The sequence below is a fragment of the Crotalus tigris genome, unplaced genomic scaffold (genome assembly GCF_016545835.1).
Source record: "Crotalus tigris isolate CLP2741 ecotype Arizona unplaced genomic scaffold, ASM1654583v1 scf7180000023713.2527936, whole genome shotgun sequence".
In the NCBI taxonomy this organism is placed as follows: domain Eukaryota; kingdom Metazoa; phylum Chordata; class Lepidosauria; order Squamata; family Viperidae; genus Crotalus; species Crotalus tigris.
The window spans coordinates 408,314-426,710 of record NW_024100135.1 but is presented as its reverse complement, the minus strand read 5'-3'; the positions used below and the strand labels follow the sequence as shown (position 1 = coordinate 426,710).

The window sequence follows — 18,397 nt, the reverse complement described above, 5'->3', positions numbered from 1 at the left end:
ACACCCACCCAATGGGCCACACCCACCCGGCACCCAACAATGCATAAGTTGGTTTTGGGTTGCAGTTTGGGCATTCGGTCTCTAAAAGGTTCGCCATCACTGGTATAAACACTGTCTGCAGTCACAAAATGGCCTCTTAATAAAAGAAAACTTCAGTAAAGTGATGACCACCTTTCCTTATTGCATAATTTTTAGGTTTGCATTTTTATAATAATTTTATGAATTAATACAATCTCAACTTACATATATTTTAAACAAAATTTATACAAACACACACATTGCTCTGTTCTCTTTTGTGTTAAAGTCATGTGATACAAAGTACAAAAATAGAGTAAGAAATACTAAGCCAGATAAATTAGAATTTTGAGATAAAATATCTAAATGTACATTATAATACTATTCATGATATCTTTCCATACCTTCCTACCTTAGCTTTCACCATGATTTATACCCCTTTATATCTTTATATAAAGTTCTTTAAACTTTACATCTTTCTTTTTGAATATCTCATCTTATCATCTCATCAAAATCTCATGATTCCAATCCTTCTCTCAGTTTTCCTTTTCCTATTGATGCATTCAATGTTCTTTCATAGAATTGGATCCTGATTTAGTTTCTATAATACAACGATCTATATTTAATATTTTCATCCTGGATGTTCAGTTAGTATTCAGTCCTAATTCATTCATCCTTGAACCTTTCTCTTTTCGTTTTATTACATATATTTCTGAAGGGTATTATTCCTACTGCATTTAACTTTTGTGTTTTTCCTGACATGCCCAACATTCACTTCCATAAAACAAGGTAGACAGAAGTATATTCTTATACATAATTGTTAAATTCATTAAATTTTTTATAATTTTTGCTTTTTTGGCTAACATTCATTGCCTTTTTTGCCAATATTTACACATCTTACATATCATTTTCTATATATTTTCTGATTATTGATAAGCATCCTATGAAAATATGCAGATATATCTACTTAATGAACTTTATGCATAACTTGCATTCACTCATTCCATTATTTCTCTCAAACACAGCCACCTTTGTTTGTGATCTATTTATTTTCAGATTCATATGCTTCATTTGCTCCATTTGCTGCAGATTATTTGGGTTATCAGCAAACAGCATGGCATCTTTTCCAGACCAAAGTGCATTCATTGTCTTATTCTCTGTAAAAGACTTCTAGCCACTACAAACATTGCATAAACATTTATCCATAGATATGTTAAAAAATCCAGGTGATTTCATACATCCTTATTTCATGCTACATAGGTTAGCTAGTTAAGTACTCAGTGCATTCTCAGGCATGTTTCCACCACATTCCACTAATCACATTTACCAACCAACATCCAACACTATAAAAATACAAAGCGTTTTGTAGTATGAGACTACTTGCTTTATTGTACAACCTTTTTAAATCAACAAATAAATAAAATACCTGGAGTGCACGTCCCAATTTCTGTTCGGCTTACTTTTTTACACATGATTTGTACTTTCTTTTTCTTCAGGCATTCTACTTTTTGTGTTACTTTCTGAATATAAAAGATACTACATACCATAAATATTTATGGGTAAGCCAAGAAGTTTAGGTATGAAAACACATCCCCAAAATTGGATTTGGCTTATCCATTAATGAGCTTAGCTGCGAATATGTACAGTACCACTTTTTAAAGTACCCATGTATCCCATATATACTTTTGTATAAGTCATCCATGGATAAGCCAGCCCTATAATTTTTAACCAAAACAGTATGAAAAATGTTTCATCCTTGGGTAAGCCAATTGTGAAAATTGAAACATGAACTTTGTGCTCTCTTGAGCTTGGTTATTTTCTTGTAAACATTTCATTATCCAAACTAGGTAACATCAGTGCTAGTAAGGAGCTTACTCTGCAAGAAAACAACCAAGCTCAAAGAGCACCAAGAACCTCTCATTTCAGTCTTGAGCCACAAATATTCTTCTTTACTGAAACATGAACATTATGAGGCTCAGTTTATCTGTGGGTGGCACATTTTTCTTGGTATTTTGGTTAAAAATTCAAGAATTGGCTTATCCACAGATCAGCTTATCTTGAGTTTATAGAATATATACAGAGTGTCTTCTGATGATATTTTTTTTAAATAAAGAGTACATTGTATATTAATTCTTTATGAAGAGTTAATGTTTCATAAATTAGCAATCCACATTTGACTAAGATTTTATGCTTTGGGGATGTTTTTAACAAAGATAGGATAGTTCCATTAATATTACTTCTTGATGATTTTGAAAAGAAAAGATTTTTGCATTAATTGAATAAAATTTCTTACACCATTTTTATTAATTCCACCAGATATTGATGAAGAGTTTAAGAAAGAGTTGCGGAGTCTGATTCCTTTGCTACTTGCTCCTGAAAATTTGGTAGAAAAAGAAATTAGTGGCTCAAAAGTGACTTGTAAAGATCTTGTGCAATATTTTAAGGTACAATCATTATTCCATGCTTTAAATAAATTTATTTTCTTGTAAATTTTTAATCATGAAAGGATTAGATATGGTGTAGTATTCCATTATTCACATACTATGGTTAATATATTCAAAGCCAAGCCTTTCTGAATGCACTGTATATTCACAAAGGTACACTCTACTAGAGCAAAGAATCAAAGAAATGGGTCAACAAGAAAAAAAAAGAAATGGGTCAACAAAAAACAATAGACAACTATCCATATATAGTGCATTGAGAAAGTATTCAAACCCCCTTCACTTTTGTCAATTTTGTTATGCTACAGCCTGATTCTACAGTTGTTGAAATTCATTTTTTCTCATTAATCTACACTCAGTACCCCATAATGACAAAGTGAAAACAGAATTGTAGAAATGTCTGTAAATTTATTAAAAAGGAAAAAAGTGAAATATCACATTGGCATAAGTATTCAGCCCCTTAGCTCAGATGCCTCCCATTTCTCTTAATTATTGTAGACATGTTTCTATACCTTGATTGGAGTTGACCTATGGTAAATTCACTTTGTAACATGACAATGATCCTAAGCACACAACCAAGACAACACAGGAGTGGCTTAGGGACAATTCTGTGAATGTCCTAGAGTGGCCCAGCAACAGACTTGTCCTGAACTCTATTGAACATCTCTGAAGGGACCTCACAATGGCTGTCAATCAACGGTCGCCACCCAACCTTATTAAACTTGAGAGGCTTTGCAAAGAAGAATGGCAGAAAAAAACCCAATCCAGGGATGCAAAGCTTGTCATGTCATATCCAAAAAGACTCAAGGTTATAATTGCTGCCAAAGGTGCTTCAACAAAGTACTGAGTGAAGGGTCTGAATACGTATGCCAATGTGATATTTCAGTTTTTTCTTTTTAATAAATTTACAGACATTTCTAAAATTCTGTTTTCACTTTATCATTATGGGGTACTTAGTGTAAATTAATGAGAAAAAAATGAATTTCAACAACTGTAGAATCAGGCTGCAGCATAACAAAATTGACAAAAGTGAAGGGGATCTGAATGCTTTCTGAATGCATTGTATATTGTTCTAGGATAATCTATAATGTACTTCAAATATTATCAATACTGTCTTTGTTGCAGCATTTGTCCCAAGGTTAGGCAATAATAACAATTATCAATCAATTTTTATTACAGTCACAGACCAACATTAGTAATAACAGTTATATGCAGTCATCCAAAAGAGGCAAATTTGGGGTGTTAACTGCTTTGAGTTTGTGTATGAGAAACTTTACTATTTAATAGAAACTCTTTCAAGCAGCATACTAAGTATAGTAACATTATGAGAAGCAACTTTAATAAATCATAATTTTCTTGTATTCCTGCTATATTGTATATGTTCAGTTTATGTTGACCATTATTAATAGCACATTAAATTCTTGATTTGTTTAAAATAACATTGGTGGACTACTTCATCCAGTCACTTTCATTTAATTACATTTGAATTTAAATGTAAATTTAATAGATTTAATTTTTATTTGTAAAAATATTGTTTTTAAGTCAAAATTAGATTGTAAAACAGTTATTTTATTTTCAGGCTTATATTAAAATCTATCAAGGAGAGGAATTACCTCATCCTAAATCAATGCTGCAGGTAAAGTTTTATATATAACTATTTATGGAAGCATATAATGTGAAACAATTTGTTCATGGCATATCAAGGCAAGCTAGAGACATTTGAAATCTTATTAAAGAACAGGGGATCAGTAGGCTTCAATTTGATATTTCAGAGTTGACTGTAGAGTTTATTATGCCTTTCACGTGGCACTAATCCACATTTGATTACAGTTTTTACTCTAAGCTTCAAATTGTAGGATCATTTAGTTGTTTGCCATTGAATTCTAGCTGCTTCTGGCATACTTGCAAATTTAAAGGAATGGCTGGATTTTTCACTAATTAATCTAGGCTCTCGACAGAAATCTTTTCCAGTCTGCATTCATGCATTTTTAACTGAGATACAAAATATTGAAGAAAGAGTAAATAGATGCAAATATTGAGCTTTGACTACCAGGACAAACATTGAAAATGTAATTTACAAGATGGTTTTCTTTGTGAAATACCATCAAGTACATTGAGATTAGAGATAGACAAAAGATAGATAAGGATCTTTATTTTGATAGCTAGTAGTAGATAATGAAGGATCTCTGGTCACCAAATTCTATAATATCAACATATCTCTCATTAACAGCAATGCAAATAACTCTTAGGTGTAAATGGCTTCATGAATAATTTTGAATCTGTCCCTAGTCTTCAGTAGTTTATTAAAAAGGAATGGAGATCTTGCAAGCTTGAAGTCTATCTTTCTCTTCCTTTCAAGCAGTCTTCCTGTAAGGACCCACCTCAGCTAAGCCATCCAAGAAAGCCGAACTTGAAACAGGCATTGTCTCAAAAGGAACTTTTATTAGGGGCTAGTGACAGCAGGGAATCAAGGCGAGGTCTGAGAAAAAAACCTGTGAAGCAGTATATTAAAAGCAACATTCAATACTCCTCCCCCTCAGTATCCCAGTGTTCAATTGAATCCCAGCCAATTCACCAGTTTTGGTAACTGGTCTTTTAGTCAGGCTCCTCAAGGTCTTTCTCACTTTTAATTTCTTCTGGCTTCAAGGGCAAACTGACACTCATAAGGGAAAGACGTTCCATCCCCTGGGGGAAGGGCATCATAGCAGACAGTGCAAAGCAATTCCAAAGCTCCCCCCTCCCAATAGAATGGCAGGTCACAAAGAAAGGCTACAGAAGTAGAAAATAGGCATGGGGTTAAAATACATTTTTTTGGGGACCTGACATTTCCCCAGTTGTGGGGGGGTAGGAGTTGTAGTTTAATATATCTAGAACCAAAGTTTGATAAAAGCTCCTTTTTAATTGAAAAAATATTGGCATTCTAACTTACAAAATTACTTATAAACTTATTAAGTGATTATTTATAAATCTGAGATTGCAAAGTGGCTACCAGAATTCAGTGTAAAACTATACGACATAAAATTTCTAAATATGTTTGCATTTTGAAAGGATGTATGAAAACTGTTACAGAAACTCATTCAAACTGTCAAAAGTGGGGTTTTTTTGTTAATATTATTAGCATTATTACTACCTTTTGTATTATTACTATCACTACTTTTATTACTACTGCTATTATTACTATAGGCAACAGCAGAAGCCAACAACCTTGCTGCAGTAGCTGGTGCAAAAGATACTTACAACAAAGAAATGGAACAGGTAGAATATTTATATGAATTTATTTGAAGTTATAGGCTTAGCCTAATCCAGTCTTTCTCTGCTGGAGTTCTGCAAAAACCCAGAGTTCTGTGAAAGATTGCTAGTTCAACAAAAGATTGTGATTAATTTTTTTTTTATTACTTCATGTATTGTGCAGTACTTGCCCTCTTGGTAAGAATTTTAACATGCTGTGACCCAGCTACTTGGCTGCTGCTTTACTGTTGTAAATGTTGTAAAGTGTTTTAGGTTAAAAGAGAATTATGTGGAGAAGTTTTCACATTTTTTTCCTATTTTTATGCAGGGATTCCCTGAAGCCTGAAAATTACTTCAAGGGTTCCTTCAGATTATAAAGGTTGAGAAAGGCTGGTCTAATCTAGGATATGGTAGAGAAATAGGACTGTTCTGGAAAATATTATGAAATCAGCACTATAAACTGGATTATTAACTATTTTGTAAAGAACGCAGAGCAGTATAGTTTGGGTTCACAAATTCATTTAAGCCATAAAATAATGTGTTTTGTTTTGGCTTAAATGTTTTGTGTGTTACCAGTCATATTCTCATTGAGGTCACAAGTGTATTTTTGGCATTTTAGGGTCAGATCTTGATTTGTTTTGGTTTGTATAAAGAAGCAAGCATATTTTTTAAAAAAAATATTTGAATTTGTTATAACCACCCATTCTGATATACTCAGGATGACTTACGGAATCTCAAAACAATAAAAATAGTTACAAGCATACAACATAGACACCTAGACTCAAACAGCTATTATAATAAAACAGGGCCCCCAAAACACATTAAGCCCAGGCTTGAGACTTCAGGATTTTTTGGAAATCCAGGAGAGAAGGCCCTGTCTGTATCTCTGGGGAGTGGAATGCTGTTCCAGAAGGTGGTGCCATGACAGAGAAGGAAGCTTCCTCTGTCCCATAAAATTAAATGGAAGGCATCTACAGTGTACTCTCTGTGCTAGAATGTATAGGCCAGGCCGAAATAATTGGAGATATATGGTCCCTCAGGTATCTAAATCTTATGACCAGAAAGAGCTTTAGAGATAACTGCAGCATTTTGAATGGCACCAGGAATCTAACTGGCAACCAGTGCAGCTGTTGGTCAGCTCCTGGGAGCTGGATCTAATAAACAAGTGCCTCAACTAACAGACAGGAGGATCATACCCATTTCCTCAGGGGTCCAAACTGAACTCAGATAACATTACAAGATTGCCTAGGAAACTAATTTACTTGCCCAGTTGGAGTCCAACTCTGAATTTGACTGACTTTATCTACCAGATAACAGGACTGTTGTTCATTGTGGCCCTGCAGATGATCCTGCATCTCAGCCCCTTCCCCATCATTCCAAAGAGGGTCATTGGGTCACTATTAGCAGACCCAGTAAGGGCAGAGAATAACATTTTGCCATCCTTATTACCACAGTGTAGGCCCAAATATGGGCTCTTGCTGATGTTCAAATTCAGTTTTTAAACCAAAAAAATTTGTTATAACCAGACCATGGCTGGAGTTAAAGAAAATGAAAAATGCCTCTTAACAGTGTTATTAGAGAAAAGTGCAACCGTATGTTTTATCTATAGTTAATGACTATAACTGTATCAGCCCCTCAGATAACTTTCTCAGTTCATGCAGTTCTGATGGGTCTGGATTGGCTATTTTGTTGATATTACAGATCTATGAAATAAAATGTGCCTTTATTTTACAATGCATCCAATTGATTTAACCACCAACAGCTGTTTTTTAAAGTGCTCTCTGAATTTTCAAGCAATTATACTATAAGGGCAGTAAAGGAAAGCTTCGCTCCTTTATTATTTTTATTTATTATATTTCTATCTCCTTAAGAACCTCATGATGGCTCACCTGGCTTTTCACCTGCAGTTTATCTGGGCTATGAAAATGGCTGCAGATAGTCCTTGACTTACAAACATTCATTTAGTGACTGTTCAAAGTTATAACAGCACTGGAAAAAGTGACTTATGACTGTTTTTCACACTTACAACCGGTGCAGCATCCCCATGGTCACATGATCAAAATTCTGATGCTTGGCAACTGATTCATATTTATGACTGTTGCAGTGTCCTGGGATCATATGATCACACTTTGTGACCTTCTGACAAGCAAAGTGAATGGGGAAGTCAGATTCACTTAACAACCATGTTACTAACTTTACAACTGCAGTGATTCATTTAACAATTATGGCAGGAAAGATTGTACAATGAGGCAAAACTCACTTAACAAATGTCTCACTTAGAAACAGAAATTTTGGCTTATTTGTGGTGGTATTTCGAAGAATGCCTGTACGTTGAGAGATACTGATTGGCCCGTGATTCTGTACATGATTAAGGATTTGACCTTGGATCTCCACAGTCTTAGTCCAACATATTTAGTGGTAGTTAATATTTTTAGCAGGACTGTAATTGTAGAACTGTTCTAGATTCTGTAAGTTAATAGGTCAATTCATCCCATCAGGTTTGTGGTGGAGATAAGCCTTACATAGCACCTGCAGACTTAGAACAAAAGCACCAAGATCTTAAAGGATTGGCAATCAAACATTTCCGTTCTGTGAAAAAGATGGGAGGTGAGGAGTTCTGTCGTCGTTACCAGGATCAGCTTGAAGAGGAGCTTGATGAAATCTATGCAAACTTTGTGAAGCACAATGATGGCAAAAACCTCTTCTATGCTGCTCGTACACCAGCGACTCTATTTGTTGTCATGTTTGCTATGTATATAATCTCAGGACTGACTGGATTCCTTGGCATGAACTCCATAGCAACCCTGTGTAACCTTGTGATGGTCATAATACTTGTCTCCCTTTGTACATGGGCATATGTTAAATACTCTGGGGAATGCAGAGAAATTGGAACACTCATTGACCAGATGGCGGAAGTACTATGGGAACAGGTTGGTATCCATTTATCTACTCACCTGAAAAAACAGAGTTTAATTGTTAGTAGGCAAGCATTGGTATAAAAGCCTATTCAATATGAATGTATGCCAAAGATAGAATGCAAACCAAGAGAAAAAAACCTTATAAAAGTAACAGTTGAAATCAATTTAGAATATCATTCTTGGTACCTAATCATGTGCCAAGACTAAGAAAACCTGAAGAAAAGAGATTCATGTATGTTAGTATAAAGAATGGAATTTCTGGAAGTGGACATTTGAAAGTCCATAATTGTGAATCCTTATCTAGTTATAGATCATGGTGTACAATGCCCTCCCTATCTAGTTGGCAAGACTAGATATTGCAAGTCTTAAGATTTGAGAAAGTCATCAAAAATCATCTGCTGTTCAGTAGGTCTGAGAAGTGAGGGAGGGCAAATCTATCACAAAACAGCTGAGAGAGAAGAAAGAATGGTTAGATGCAGTAGTTGTTTTTTGTCTTTATAAAAGCTTCTTTTTGCATCTGCAGTAGAGTCCTTTCTTGAATTATACATTGTTATGCTAATAGATGCATGTTTGTCTTTCTCCAGTACAGGAGATGGAGAATCCACCAATGGGTTTTCTTTGCCTGCTCTTGAGACCAAGTAGTCAAACTTGACACGCCCCCCTCTTGCTAGGAGATCCAGTCTTGACTTGGTCTCAAGCTCTTGAAGACGTATCAGGTTTGGCTCTCTCAACAGATAGCAAGTTAGAAATCCATTGGTGAATTCTCCTTTCCCTATAGTATCCTCAAAAATTAACTAAATAATAAATTTGGAATCCTCCCTTAATTTTTCCCCACAGCGCTGGGCTCAGTGCTAACTCAAATTGCACGATTTGAGGAGTGAGGGGTGGGGGGAGGTCTCTGTAGCTTTCCTTTCTTTCCCTTTCCCCAGGGCTCTGGGGAAAACTTCTGAGCAGGGGCTGCTTGGAATATATCCCTCATTCTCCCCCCCTTTCCTTTGAGCTACCAGGTGGAATTTCAGACTGCAGATCTGAGATTCAACTTTGAATTCAGGGCCTCCGGAGTCATCTCTGGCAGCCGAGGACAGTTGCGGATGCCATTTTGATTGCCACCAAAGGCAACGAATTTAAACTCAGCCTCGTCTTTGCCTGCCATTCGGAAGCAGTCTTGCTGAGCGCATTTTCGGCGCAGCATTTAGCGCTGCCATCACAATCGCCCCCAGCACCAGAACTTTTGCCTTTGAGGCCTGCGGAGGCCGTTCTCAGCGGAGAACAAATTGTGGCCGCCATTTTGGGGCTGCCGCCAAAGGCAAAAAGTTGTGAACGGCCTTCTTCAGCGTCCTAACCGTTCTGTCCTCCATCGGTGGCTCAGTTTGTTCAGCCCTTTAGGAATTTGATTCCCCGCTTAGGCTGCACACCTCTGGGCACAAATAAGCTACGGCGACTCCCGGCGGCCGCCATCTTGAACGCCATGTGGGAGCTTTTTTAGGCCCCATGAGGCCTACTCACAGTAGTTGGCCTGACCCAGGCCACATTTGAGATGTGTGTTTCCTTTATCGAAAATCACTTACTACAATACAACCACAAATTGTTTAGCCGCCATTTTGAGCCTGATCCTTCCTTGCCAGGCCTTTTTCTCAGGCCCTCTGTGCCCTTCATTGGGGCTTTTTCTGGTGCACCTTGGCTGGCCACCTAAGGCCTCCGGGTGGAGCCCAGAGCGGGTCCCCAACTGTGCCTTCGGCATCTGACTCAATTGCCGTGACCAAAGCCCAGATAGATTGTTTTCTGGTCAGGTGGTCAGGGGAGCATATTTTTGAAACGGTGGCAGCCCAACATCATGTTCCGTGTCTCTCTATTTTTCTTAAAGGGATCAAAAAACAATGGGCCTCCCCTTCCTCCTTCCCTTCTGTAAGTGGGACTGACAAAAAGATTTTTAGCACCTCCACAGACCTCACTGATGCCCTGGAGGTCCCCAAGGTAGAAGAAGCCTGAATCCCTCTGGTATCCCAGACTACGGTCACGGGGGACATGTCGGAGGCGCTTAAAGCGGACGACAGAAAATGGGACCAAACTTTCCGGAAGACCCATCAATCAGCAGTATGGGCAATTAAAACGGCCACTTGTGTGTCCTTCTTTGTCCGGACCACCCTTTTATGGCTTCGTCAGCTTCAGGCCAGAGTCCCTGCTGAGGACATTCGGACCCACCAGGACCTAAGCAAAATGGTGGCGGTCACTGAGTATGCTGCGGATGCAACGCTTCAGTCGGCCAACTTTGCTTCTAGGTCTCTAGCATCCAGCATTACAGCCAGAAGGATGCTATGGCTGAAACATTGGCAGGCTGACGCCAAAGTGAAATGGCGTCTTGCGACTGCTCCCTATCTGGGCAATAATCTTTTTGGGGAGGCCCTGGCCCCGTACCTTGTGGAAAACAAGGACAAGCGAAAGGTCATGGCTCACTTGAATAAACAGTCCTTCAAACATCCCGCTCCCTATTTCCGTAGGCAGTCCTTTCAGCCGGCAGCAGGTCCAGCAGTTACTCAGCCCTCCCGCTCATACACACCCAGACAGGACAGACTGTATGACCATCCATATGACAGGCCGGGCTTTCAGCCCAGGCAGCAGAGCCAATCTAAGTGGCCATTTCAAGGGGCAGGACGCCCCTACAGGAGGTCCAAGTGACTCTTACACTGCACTTCCCATTGGGGGAAGGCTGGCCCACTTCTTCCATCAGTGGGAACTCACTTCCACAGACACCTGGGTCTTACAAACCATCCAGTTTGGTCTGTCCCTGGAGTTTCTAGCCAGTCCCCCCGACTGCTTCATTACCTGTCCCATCTCTCGGGATCCACTCAAACAGGGACTTATGCAGGAGGCCATTCAACATCTTCTGGAGATTCACGCCATAGAACCGTTACCGCCAGACCACGGGAGGGGGATTCTACTCCATCCTTTTCGTGGTCCCCAAGACCTTGGGGAGATGGAGAGTGATTCTAGACCTCAAGGGTCTGAACTATTACATCACTTACAAGAAGTTCAAGATGCAATCACTCCAGTCCATCCTGGGAGGCATCAGACAAGGAGACTTCCTGGTGTCAATAGACCTCACGGAAGCATATCTCTACATCCCCATCCATCCAGCTCACCGGTGGTTCCTCAGGTTCTGTTACAGGGGCAGTCATTTCCAGTACAAGACCCTTCCCTTTGGCCTCTCCTCGGCACACAGGGTGCTCACCAAGATCCTGGCTGTACTAGCTGCCCACTTGAGGAAGGTACCAGTACGCGTCCAGTGTTACCTGAACGACATCTTGATCCAAGCGTCCTCCTTCCGGGCAGCCCAGTCGAATCTGGAACTTACTATTCAAGTCCTCCAACAGCATGGGTTCTCGGTCAACTTCCAAAAAAGCCAGACGGTTCCCTCATTCAGGCTTCTGCACCTGGGAGCCGTCATAGACACCACAAACTGCATGGTCTATCTCTCCCAGGAACGGTTGGTCAGCATCAGGGAACTGGCTCATCGGGTGTACAGGGACCGCACCATTCCACTGGTCTTACTCTCCCAGCTTCTGGGAAAGATGGTCTCCTGCATAGCCATAGTCCTCTGGGCCAGACTCCACTTGCGGGACCTTCAATGGTTCCTCCTACCATTCCAGCAAGTGAATGCCAATGCATCCAACCGTCAGGTCAGGCTCCTAGTCCACACCCTCAGGTCTCTCTACGCTGGTGGTTCTCACAAGCAGTGACCAAGGGGTCACCTTTCAAGGAGCCGGACCGCATCACCATTATGACGGACGCCAGTCTATTCAGTTGGGGAGCCCATCTACAGTCTCAGTTTGCGCAGGGCCGTTGGTCCCGCACAGACTTGAGACACAACATCAATTGGCTAGAGCTCAGAGCCATCCATTTAGCTCTTCACCAATTCAGACACTGGATCAGGGGCCATCACGTATTGATCCTCACAGACAATGTGGCATCCAAGGCCCACGTCAACCGACGAGGGCACCAGGTCCAGGTCCCTCATGTCCGAGGCACGGCTACTAGTCCAACCTGGCTCTCTCAGGGCTGAACACATCTCGGGGGTCAAGAACCAGCAGGCAGACTTTCTGAGTCGCTCTACGGTGGACCCCTCGGAATGGGGGTTATATCCGGATCTGTTTTCCGAGATCTCCCATAGGTTCGGCTATCCGATCCTTGACCTGTTTGCGTCATCGAACAATGCCCAACTCCCCAGGTACTTCTCCCGCTATCTTCCAGGGGTGGAAGGAATGGACGACCTGCGGACTCTGTGGCCACAAGGTCTCCTTTATGCCTTCCCTCACCTCCCACTCATCCTGGTGACCATCCTCAAACTACCGTATTTTCCGGCGTATAAGACGACTTTCTAAACCCTGAAAATCTTCTCAAAAGTCGGGGGTCGTCTTATATGCCCAGTCGTCTTATACACCGGAATATACGGTACTCCAAGAGCAGACAGAAGTGATCCTCATGGCCCTGTACTGGCCACAGAGGAAAAAAAATTGCCATTGGTGTAGAAGGCGACAACTGGATGACTACAAATTGACCATCCCTCAGGTCGTAGATTGTCTTCTGGACGGCCTGGACAGAGGCCTGGCCCCTGTGACCATTCGTAGGCAGGTGGCGGGCTTGTCAACGTTGCTCACTTGTGCGGATTCAGTTCCTTTAGCTCATCATCCTAGAATACGCACCTTCATCAAGGGTGCGTGCAACACCAGGCCTCCCGTGGTACACAGGTACCCCTCTTGGGAGCTGCCTCGTGTGCTTCGCGCTCTAACAAAACTGCCCTTTGAGCCCATTGCTACTATTCCATTGCGGGCCTTGTCTCTTAAGGTTGCATTCTTAATCGCCATCACATCAGCCAGACATATCTCCGAGCCGGCTGCTCTCTCGGCCAGGAATGACCTTTGCATCTTCCACCGAGACCGGATGGTCCTTCGGTTGGATCCCGCTTTCGTGCCTAAGGTCAGCTCGCTTTTACATAGGGCACAGGAAGTCATTTTACCAAATTTTTGTCCCAATTCTTCCCATGACTTGGAGCGGCAGTGGCACACACTGGACATCCGCAGGGCCCTGCGGTGTTACATCAAGCGCACGGAGCCTTTTCGCAGATCTGAGGCCCTCTTTATTTCCTTCTGTCCAGCTTCTCTGGGACAGAAGGTGTCCACTGGCACTATAGGCAGGTGGATCAGGGCCTGTATTGTGGAGGCGTACCAGTCTTCTTCCCTGCCGGCTCCAAGTTATCTTACAGCTCATTTCACTTGCAAAGCTGCAACATCTGCGGCATGGGCCACTCAGGCGTCCATCGAGGAGATTTGCAGGGCTGCGACATGGTCCTCGCCCTCACCATTCGTAAGCCATTACAGGATTGACCTCTTTGCTTCCGCGGATGCCTCCTTTGGTCGGAGGGTCCTTCAGCAGGTGGTCTCCGGGGACATTGTTCCGGCCTTATCTGTTTCCCACCCATCGGGACAGTGAGGCTTTGGTATGTCCCATTGGTGGATTCTTCATCACAGGGGCGTTGTCTTACCTGAACGCCTTTTCTCAGTACAGAAATGGAGAATCCACACCCACCCTTTAGGTCAGTTAGGCCGTTATTAGAGGATTGAGGATTGAGAGCCAACACCTCGTCCACCTTCAGTCACTTTCACCCTGGTCAAGACTGGATCTCCTAGCAAGAGGGGGCATGTCAAGTTTGGCTATTTGGTCTCAAGAGCAGGCAGACAGAGAAAACCCATTGGTGGATTCTCCATCTCGGTACTGAGAAAACACGTTCAGGTAAGACAACGCCCCTTCTAGAGAAAGAAATTTATTGCTATGGTCAACTTGACGCTCTGAAGTGAAATGGAAGGAAAATTAATGTAGATATAGAAGGATCAGGCATCAGGGTAGAAACGAAAGATTCAATTCTAGTCCAATTTTAACTTCTTTACAAATTTTGAAATTATTGATTAACTTTTCTGCTTCTGTTCAAGAAATAATGTATTCATTATAGTCCATCCAAACAGTATCTATATATTTGTGTCATGGATAAAGAATATTCAGAAGAACACACAAAGTCCATGAAGTCATGATAAATTGAGCAGAATTTTGATCTTATCTTTTATAGTGAAACCAGGGACTTGATTGTGGCATTGCGGAGACAGAATTATATTCTAGATCAGCCCTGGAATAGTTATTCCATTAATTTTGCATTATTTTTAGAAATTTGTTAACCTGTTTAAGAACCAGCCTGCAAAATTGTTGTATTAAGTTTCAAAAAGGAAATTTATTCTTCTATAGTGTCAAACACACATATACACTAGGGCCTGGGCTATTAACTCTAAATCATCTTGTGTATTTTTCTTTCTTTTTTGCTTCAGAGGAGTCCCAAGAAGGTGAGAAAAATCAATGGAGGCTGCTCACATATATCTTTTCTGGTTTCTGCCAATTGCTTTTCTAATAACCTGCTTCATATTTTAGGTGTGTTCCAAACTCTTTGAAGTTGTTAGACGTCGAATGCTTCGCCATGCTCTTGCCTCAGCACAACGGCAGCGACTCTCATCCAACAATAACAGGAAGAAAAATTAGCCAGTATTTTTACCTTTTTCTTTATCTAAAGCATTCACAATTCGTAAGCAGGACTGTGCTGGGGCAATTTACATAAATGCTATAAGCATACCAGGCTGATGCTGCATTATAGGGTATGAAACTGCACCTGCTATTCTAGGAGCTATAAAGTTACATGGATTGTCAACTACCCAACGGAGGAAACCATTTATTGCTCTGTAAATTATTAACTGTAAGCTGGTAGCAAAACTCATTTTTTCTCTTGCTTTGGTACTTTTGCACTTTGGATACATTTCATACTCCATGATTTTAATTTGTGGTTGTTTTGCATCTGAGTTGCTTTTAGTTAATTTATTTTTACACATTTCTTGTACTGCAGGTTATAAAACCTCTTGGGGACAATTTGATTGAGGATACCATGAGACAATCCGTTACAAACTCTATCAAAGCAGGCCTGACTGAACAGATGTCTCAGCATGCCAGATTAAAAACAAACTGAGAGCTCACCTCATCTCATCTGCCTGTCCATCCTAGACTTGCTTGCTGTACAACAAGAACTCAATAAACCAAAGTTTACATTTGACTATAAAGCAGTAGTTTAGTCTGCTTGGATTCCTAATTTACTGCCATCATATTGTGGGAAGATAATGGTTGGGGGTACAAGAAAAGAAACTGAACTGTTTTAAAGAGCTTATCTTTGATTTGCTCCCACAATGTCATGGAAAGGGAAGATCTTAACCACGGTTCTTTGTACCAGGGTCTGATTTATGGCATTGTTTCCACTGTAAAAGATTTTTCAGGGAAATATCAAAACTATACAGAAATCTTTTAATAGAATGTATAATCACACAAAGTCCCATTAAACGTTTTAATTTTCAGCATTTAAAACATGAATCCAGTTCATGTTATAACATGAATCCACTGAGAACTCATGTTTGAGCCACTTCATTTATCTGCTCTTGCATTAGCGCCTTCTCTACCAGTATTACCCAGATGCATGTATATTGTTCTCCACAGCTGCTTCATTTAGAGATAACTATGACATTGTCCTGTTTTTTTCAGTTTAGAGACCTTGTCTTACAGGATATGCATTTTATGAAAAAAGCTGTTTTTCTCTGCAGTTTTAGCCTACATGTATATACAATATGCCATTATTACTGAGGGGAAAAAATCCATCCAAAAATAACAAAATCAGTTTCCTACAGCTACAAAGCAATGAGTTCAGATTGTCTGTACAGTGTGTCTAGTTATTTTTTTAATCACAGGGCATGTATAAAATATAAATATATAAATACAATTTTGTATCAAAAGTTTTGTAGTTTATGGCAAAACCTGGTTCTGTGATAAGCTAAGTACAGTCCCTGTAAAGGAATGTTTGTGGCTCATGTAAATGTGTGGATGCATAAAAATAATTTAGTTTTTTTGATATATTTGTGATATTTACCTGCCTTGAACACTGCAATCTCATCCCATGGGAAATCAATGGGAATGTTTGTTGTGATTGTCTTCAGTTACATTTTAAAGTTATTTCTTGTAATTTATTTTCTGGTACATTAAAATCAAATATGTATATATGAAATTAAACTCATGATTTTATTTAAACACGTTAATGTAATTCACTGCATTACCTACTGTTGTTTAGAATGTTAAGCAAACTTATAATGTTCTTATAAGTTCTTGTCATTAAGACAAGAGTACATCTTAACAGCTACCAACAAGAATTAAGTGAGGTTAGGTTGCTCCTTCATTTCTTCTGTGTTTTGTTTTGCTTTCCATTCACTCACTATAAGAAACTAATAGTCAAGGGTAGTGGTTCTCAACCTTTTCTTCACCACAGACCCCCTTTAAATACCTTTTGTGACCATGGACTATGGCTACAGACAACCAAGACTTAATTCAAGATTTAAATCATTTCTTCAAGCCTTTGTGGATCCCGTGATGACATCACAGGCCCGCCGGAGGTCTGCGGGGCAAGGTTGAGAACCACTGTCTGGGAGATTAGGAAGGGGAAGCTTTAGTTTTTATACATTAGATGCCCCCTTTGAAGACTGTTTCCTGCTTCCAGATCTCTGAAGTTTAAATTTGAGTATGTCATTTTCTCGTGTTTTAATTCAATCTAATTAGGTACTTTCTATCCAGCTTTAAACCATCAGATTCTAGGTGGTGCACAAAAAAACAAGTGATAACTACAGTACTCCAAAAAGCCACAGTACCCATGTAGATAAAACTACAAATACAGATAAAATGACTGAAGACACTCATGCCTGGAAGCGGAGTTTCAGCAACTGGTCTTTTCTTGTTTCGTTTGAAACATTTTGCTGCTTATCTAAGTAGCTTCTTTAGTTTGATCCAACTTCCAGACAAGTCTATCTGGATGACTGAGAACCTTCAACATGATGGCGCACATGCACTCCACGTGGAAGCTAAAACATATGAATAGTTGCAGGAGATGGATATGCAGGACTAGGGGTGGCATGATAGTGTTACAGTATTTGAGAGGCTGCTATAAAGAAGAAGTCAACCTATCTCCCAAAGCATGTGAAGGCAGGACAAGAAGCAATGAATGGAAACTAATCAAGGAAAGAACCAACCTAGCACTAAGGAGAAATTTCCTGATAAGAAGAATCAAGAAGAATTAATCAGTGGAATGACTCGCCTTCAGAAGTTGTTTGTGCTCCATCACTGGAGGCTTTTAAAAAAAGACTGGACAGCCATTTGTCTAGAGTGGTGTAGGATCTCCTTGAGCAGGAGGTTGGACTAGAAGGACTCCAAAGTCTCTTCCAACTCTGTTATTCAATACAAATACAGACCATCATATCCAACCACTTACATAGCAAGGTTTCTAGTTAGTATGCTTTCCCCAGCCTTGAAGTCACAACTGCTGAAACATCTGATAATCTGGTGGTCAAGTCTCCAAAATGGCATGCACACATCCATTTCTGATCAGGTTTTGATTACATATTAATTGCACATGTTCCTCAATGACTTGACCCATATATACCTTTCAGTCCTTGTAATGGTTATTTCTTGTGCCCCCCAAAAATATGATTTCCCCTTTCCCCCAAGTGTCTTGAAAAACCTCAGTTCAATATAATGCAAAGTTCACATACTGTACCACAAATCAAGGGGGAAATGTAATAAAAACTTTATTCCAATACAGGTGGCTGAATTCAATTGGCAAAGTTGAATAAATGATGTGCTGCCTTAAAAAGTTGCTCGGGAGCTAAATTAGGTATG

At 40.0% G+C, this 18,397-nt stretch overlaps 1 protein-coding gene across 2 annotated transcripts in view; it reads left to right on the top strand.

The window, feature by feature from the left end:
• ATL2 (atlastin GTPase 2) overlaps window positions 1–16,762 on the top strand; it is a 49,865-nt gene extending 33,103 nt beyond the window's left edge. Inside the window, exons 9-15 of one of the 2 annotated variants that reach the window (XM_039320865.1) lie at window positions 2,332–2,459; window positions 4,036–4,092; window positions 5,640–5,711; window positions 8,183–8,614; window positions 14,974–14,988; window positions 15,074–15,184; window positions 15,540–16,762. In XM_039320865.1, the coding sequence (XP_039176799.1) occupies window positions 2,332–2,459; window positions 4,036–4,092; window positions 5,640–5,711; window positions 8,183–8,614; window positions 14,974–14,988; window positions 15,074–15,181 (812 nt within the window). In that variant the 3' untranslated portion in view covers window positions 15,182–15,184; window positions 15,540–16,762. The remainder of the gene's footprint in view (window positions 1–2,331; window positions 2,460–4,035; window positions 4,093–5,639; window positions 5,712–8,182; window positions 8,615–14,973; window positions 14,989–15,073; window positions 15,185–15,539) is intronic. The other variant, XM_039320866.1, reaches the window with a different exon arrangement.
• The last annotated feature ends 1,635 nt before the right edge of the window (window positions 16,763–18,397 follow it).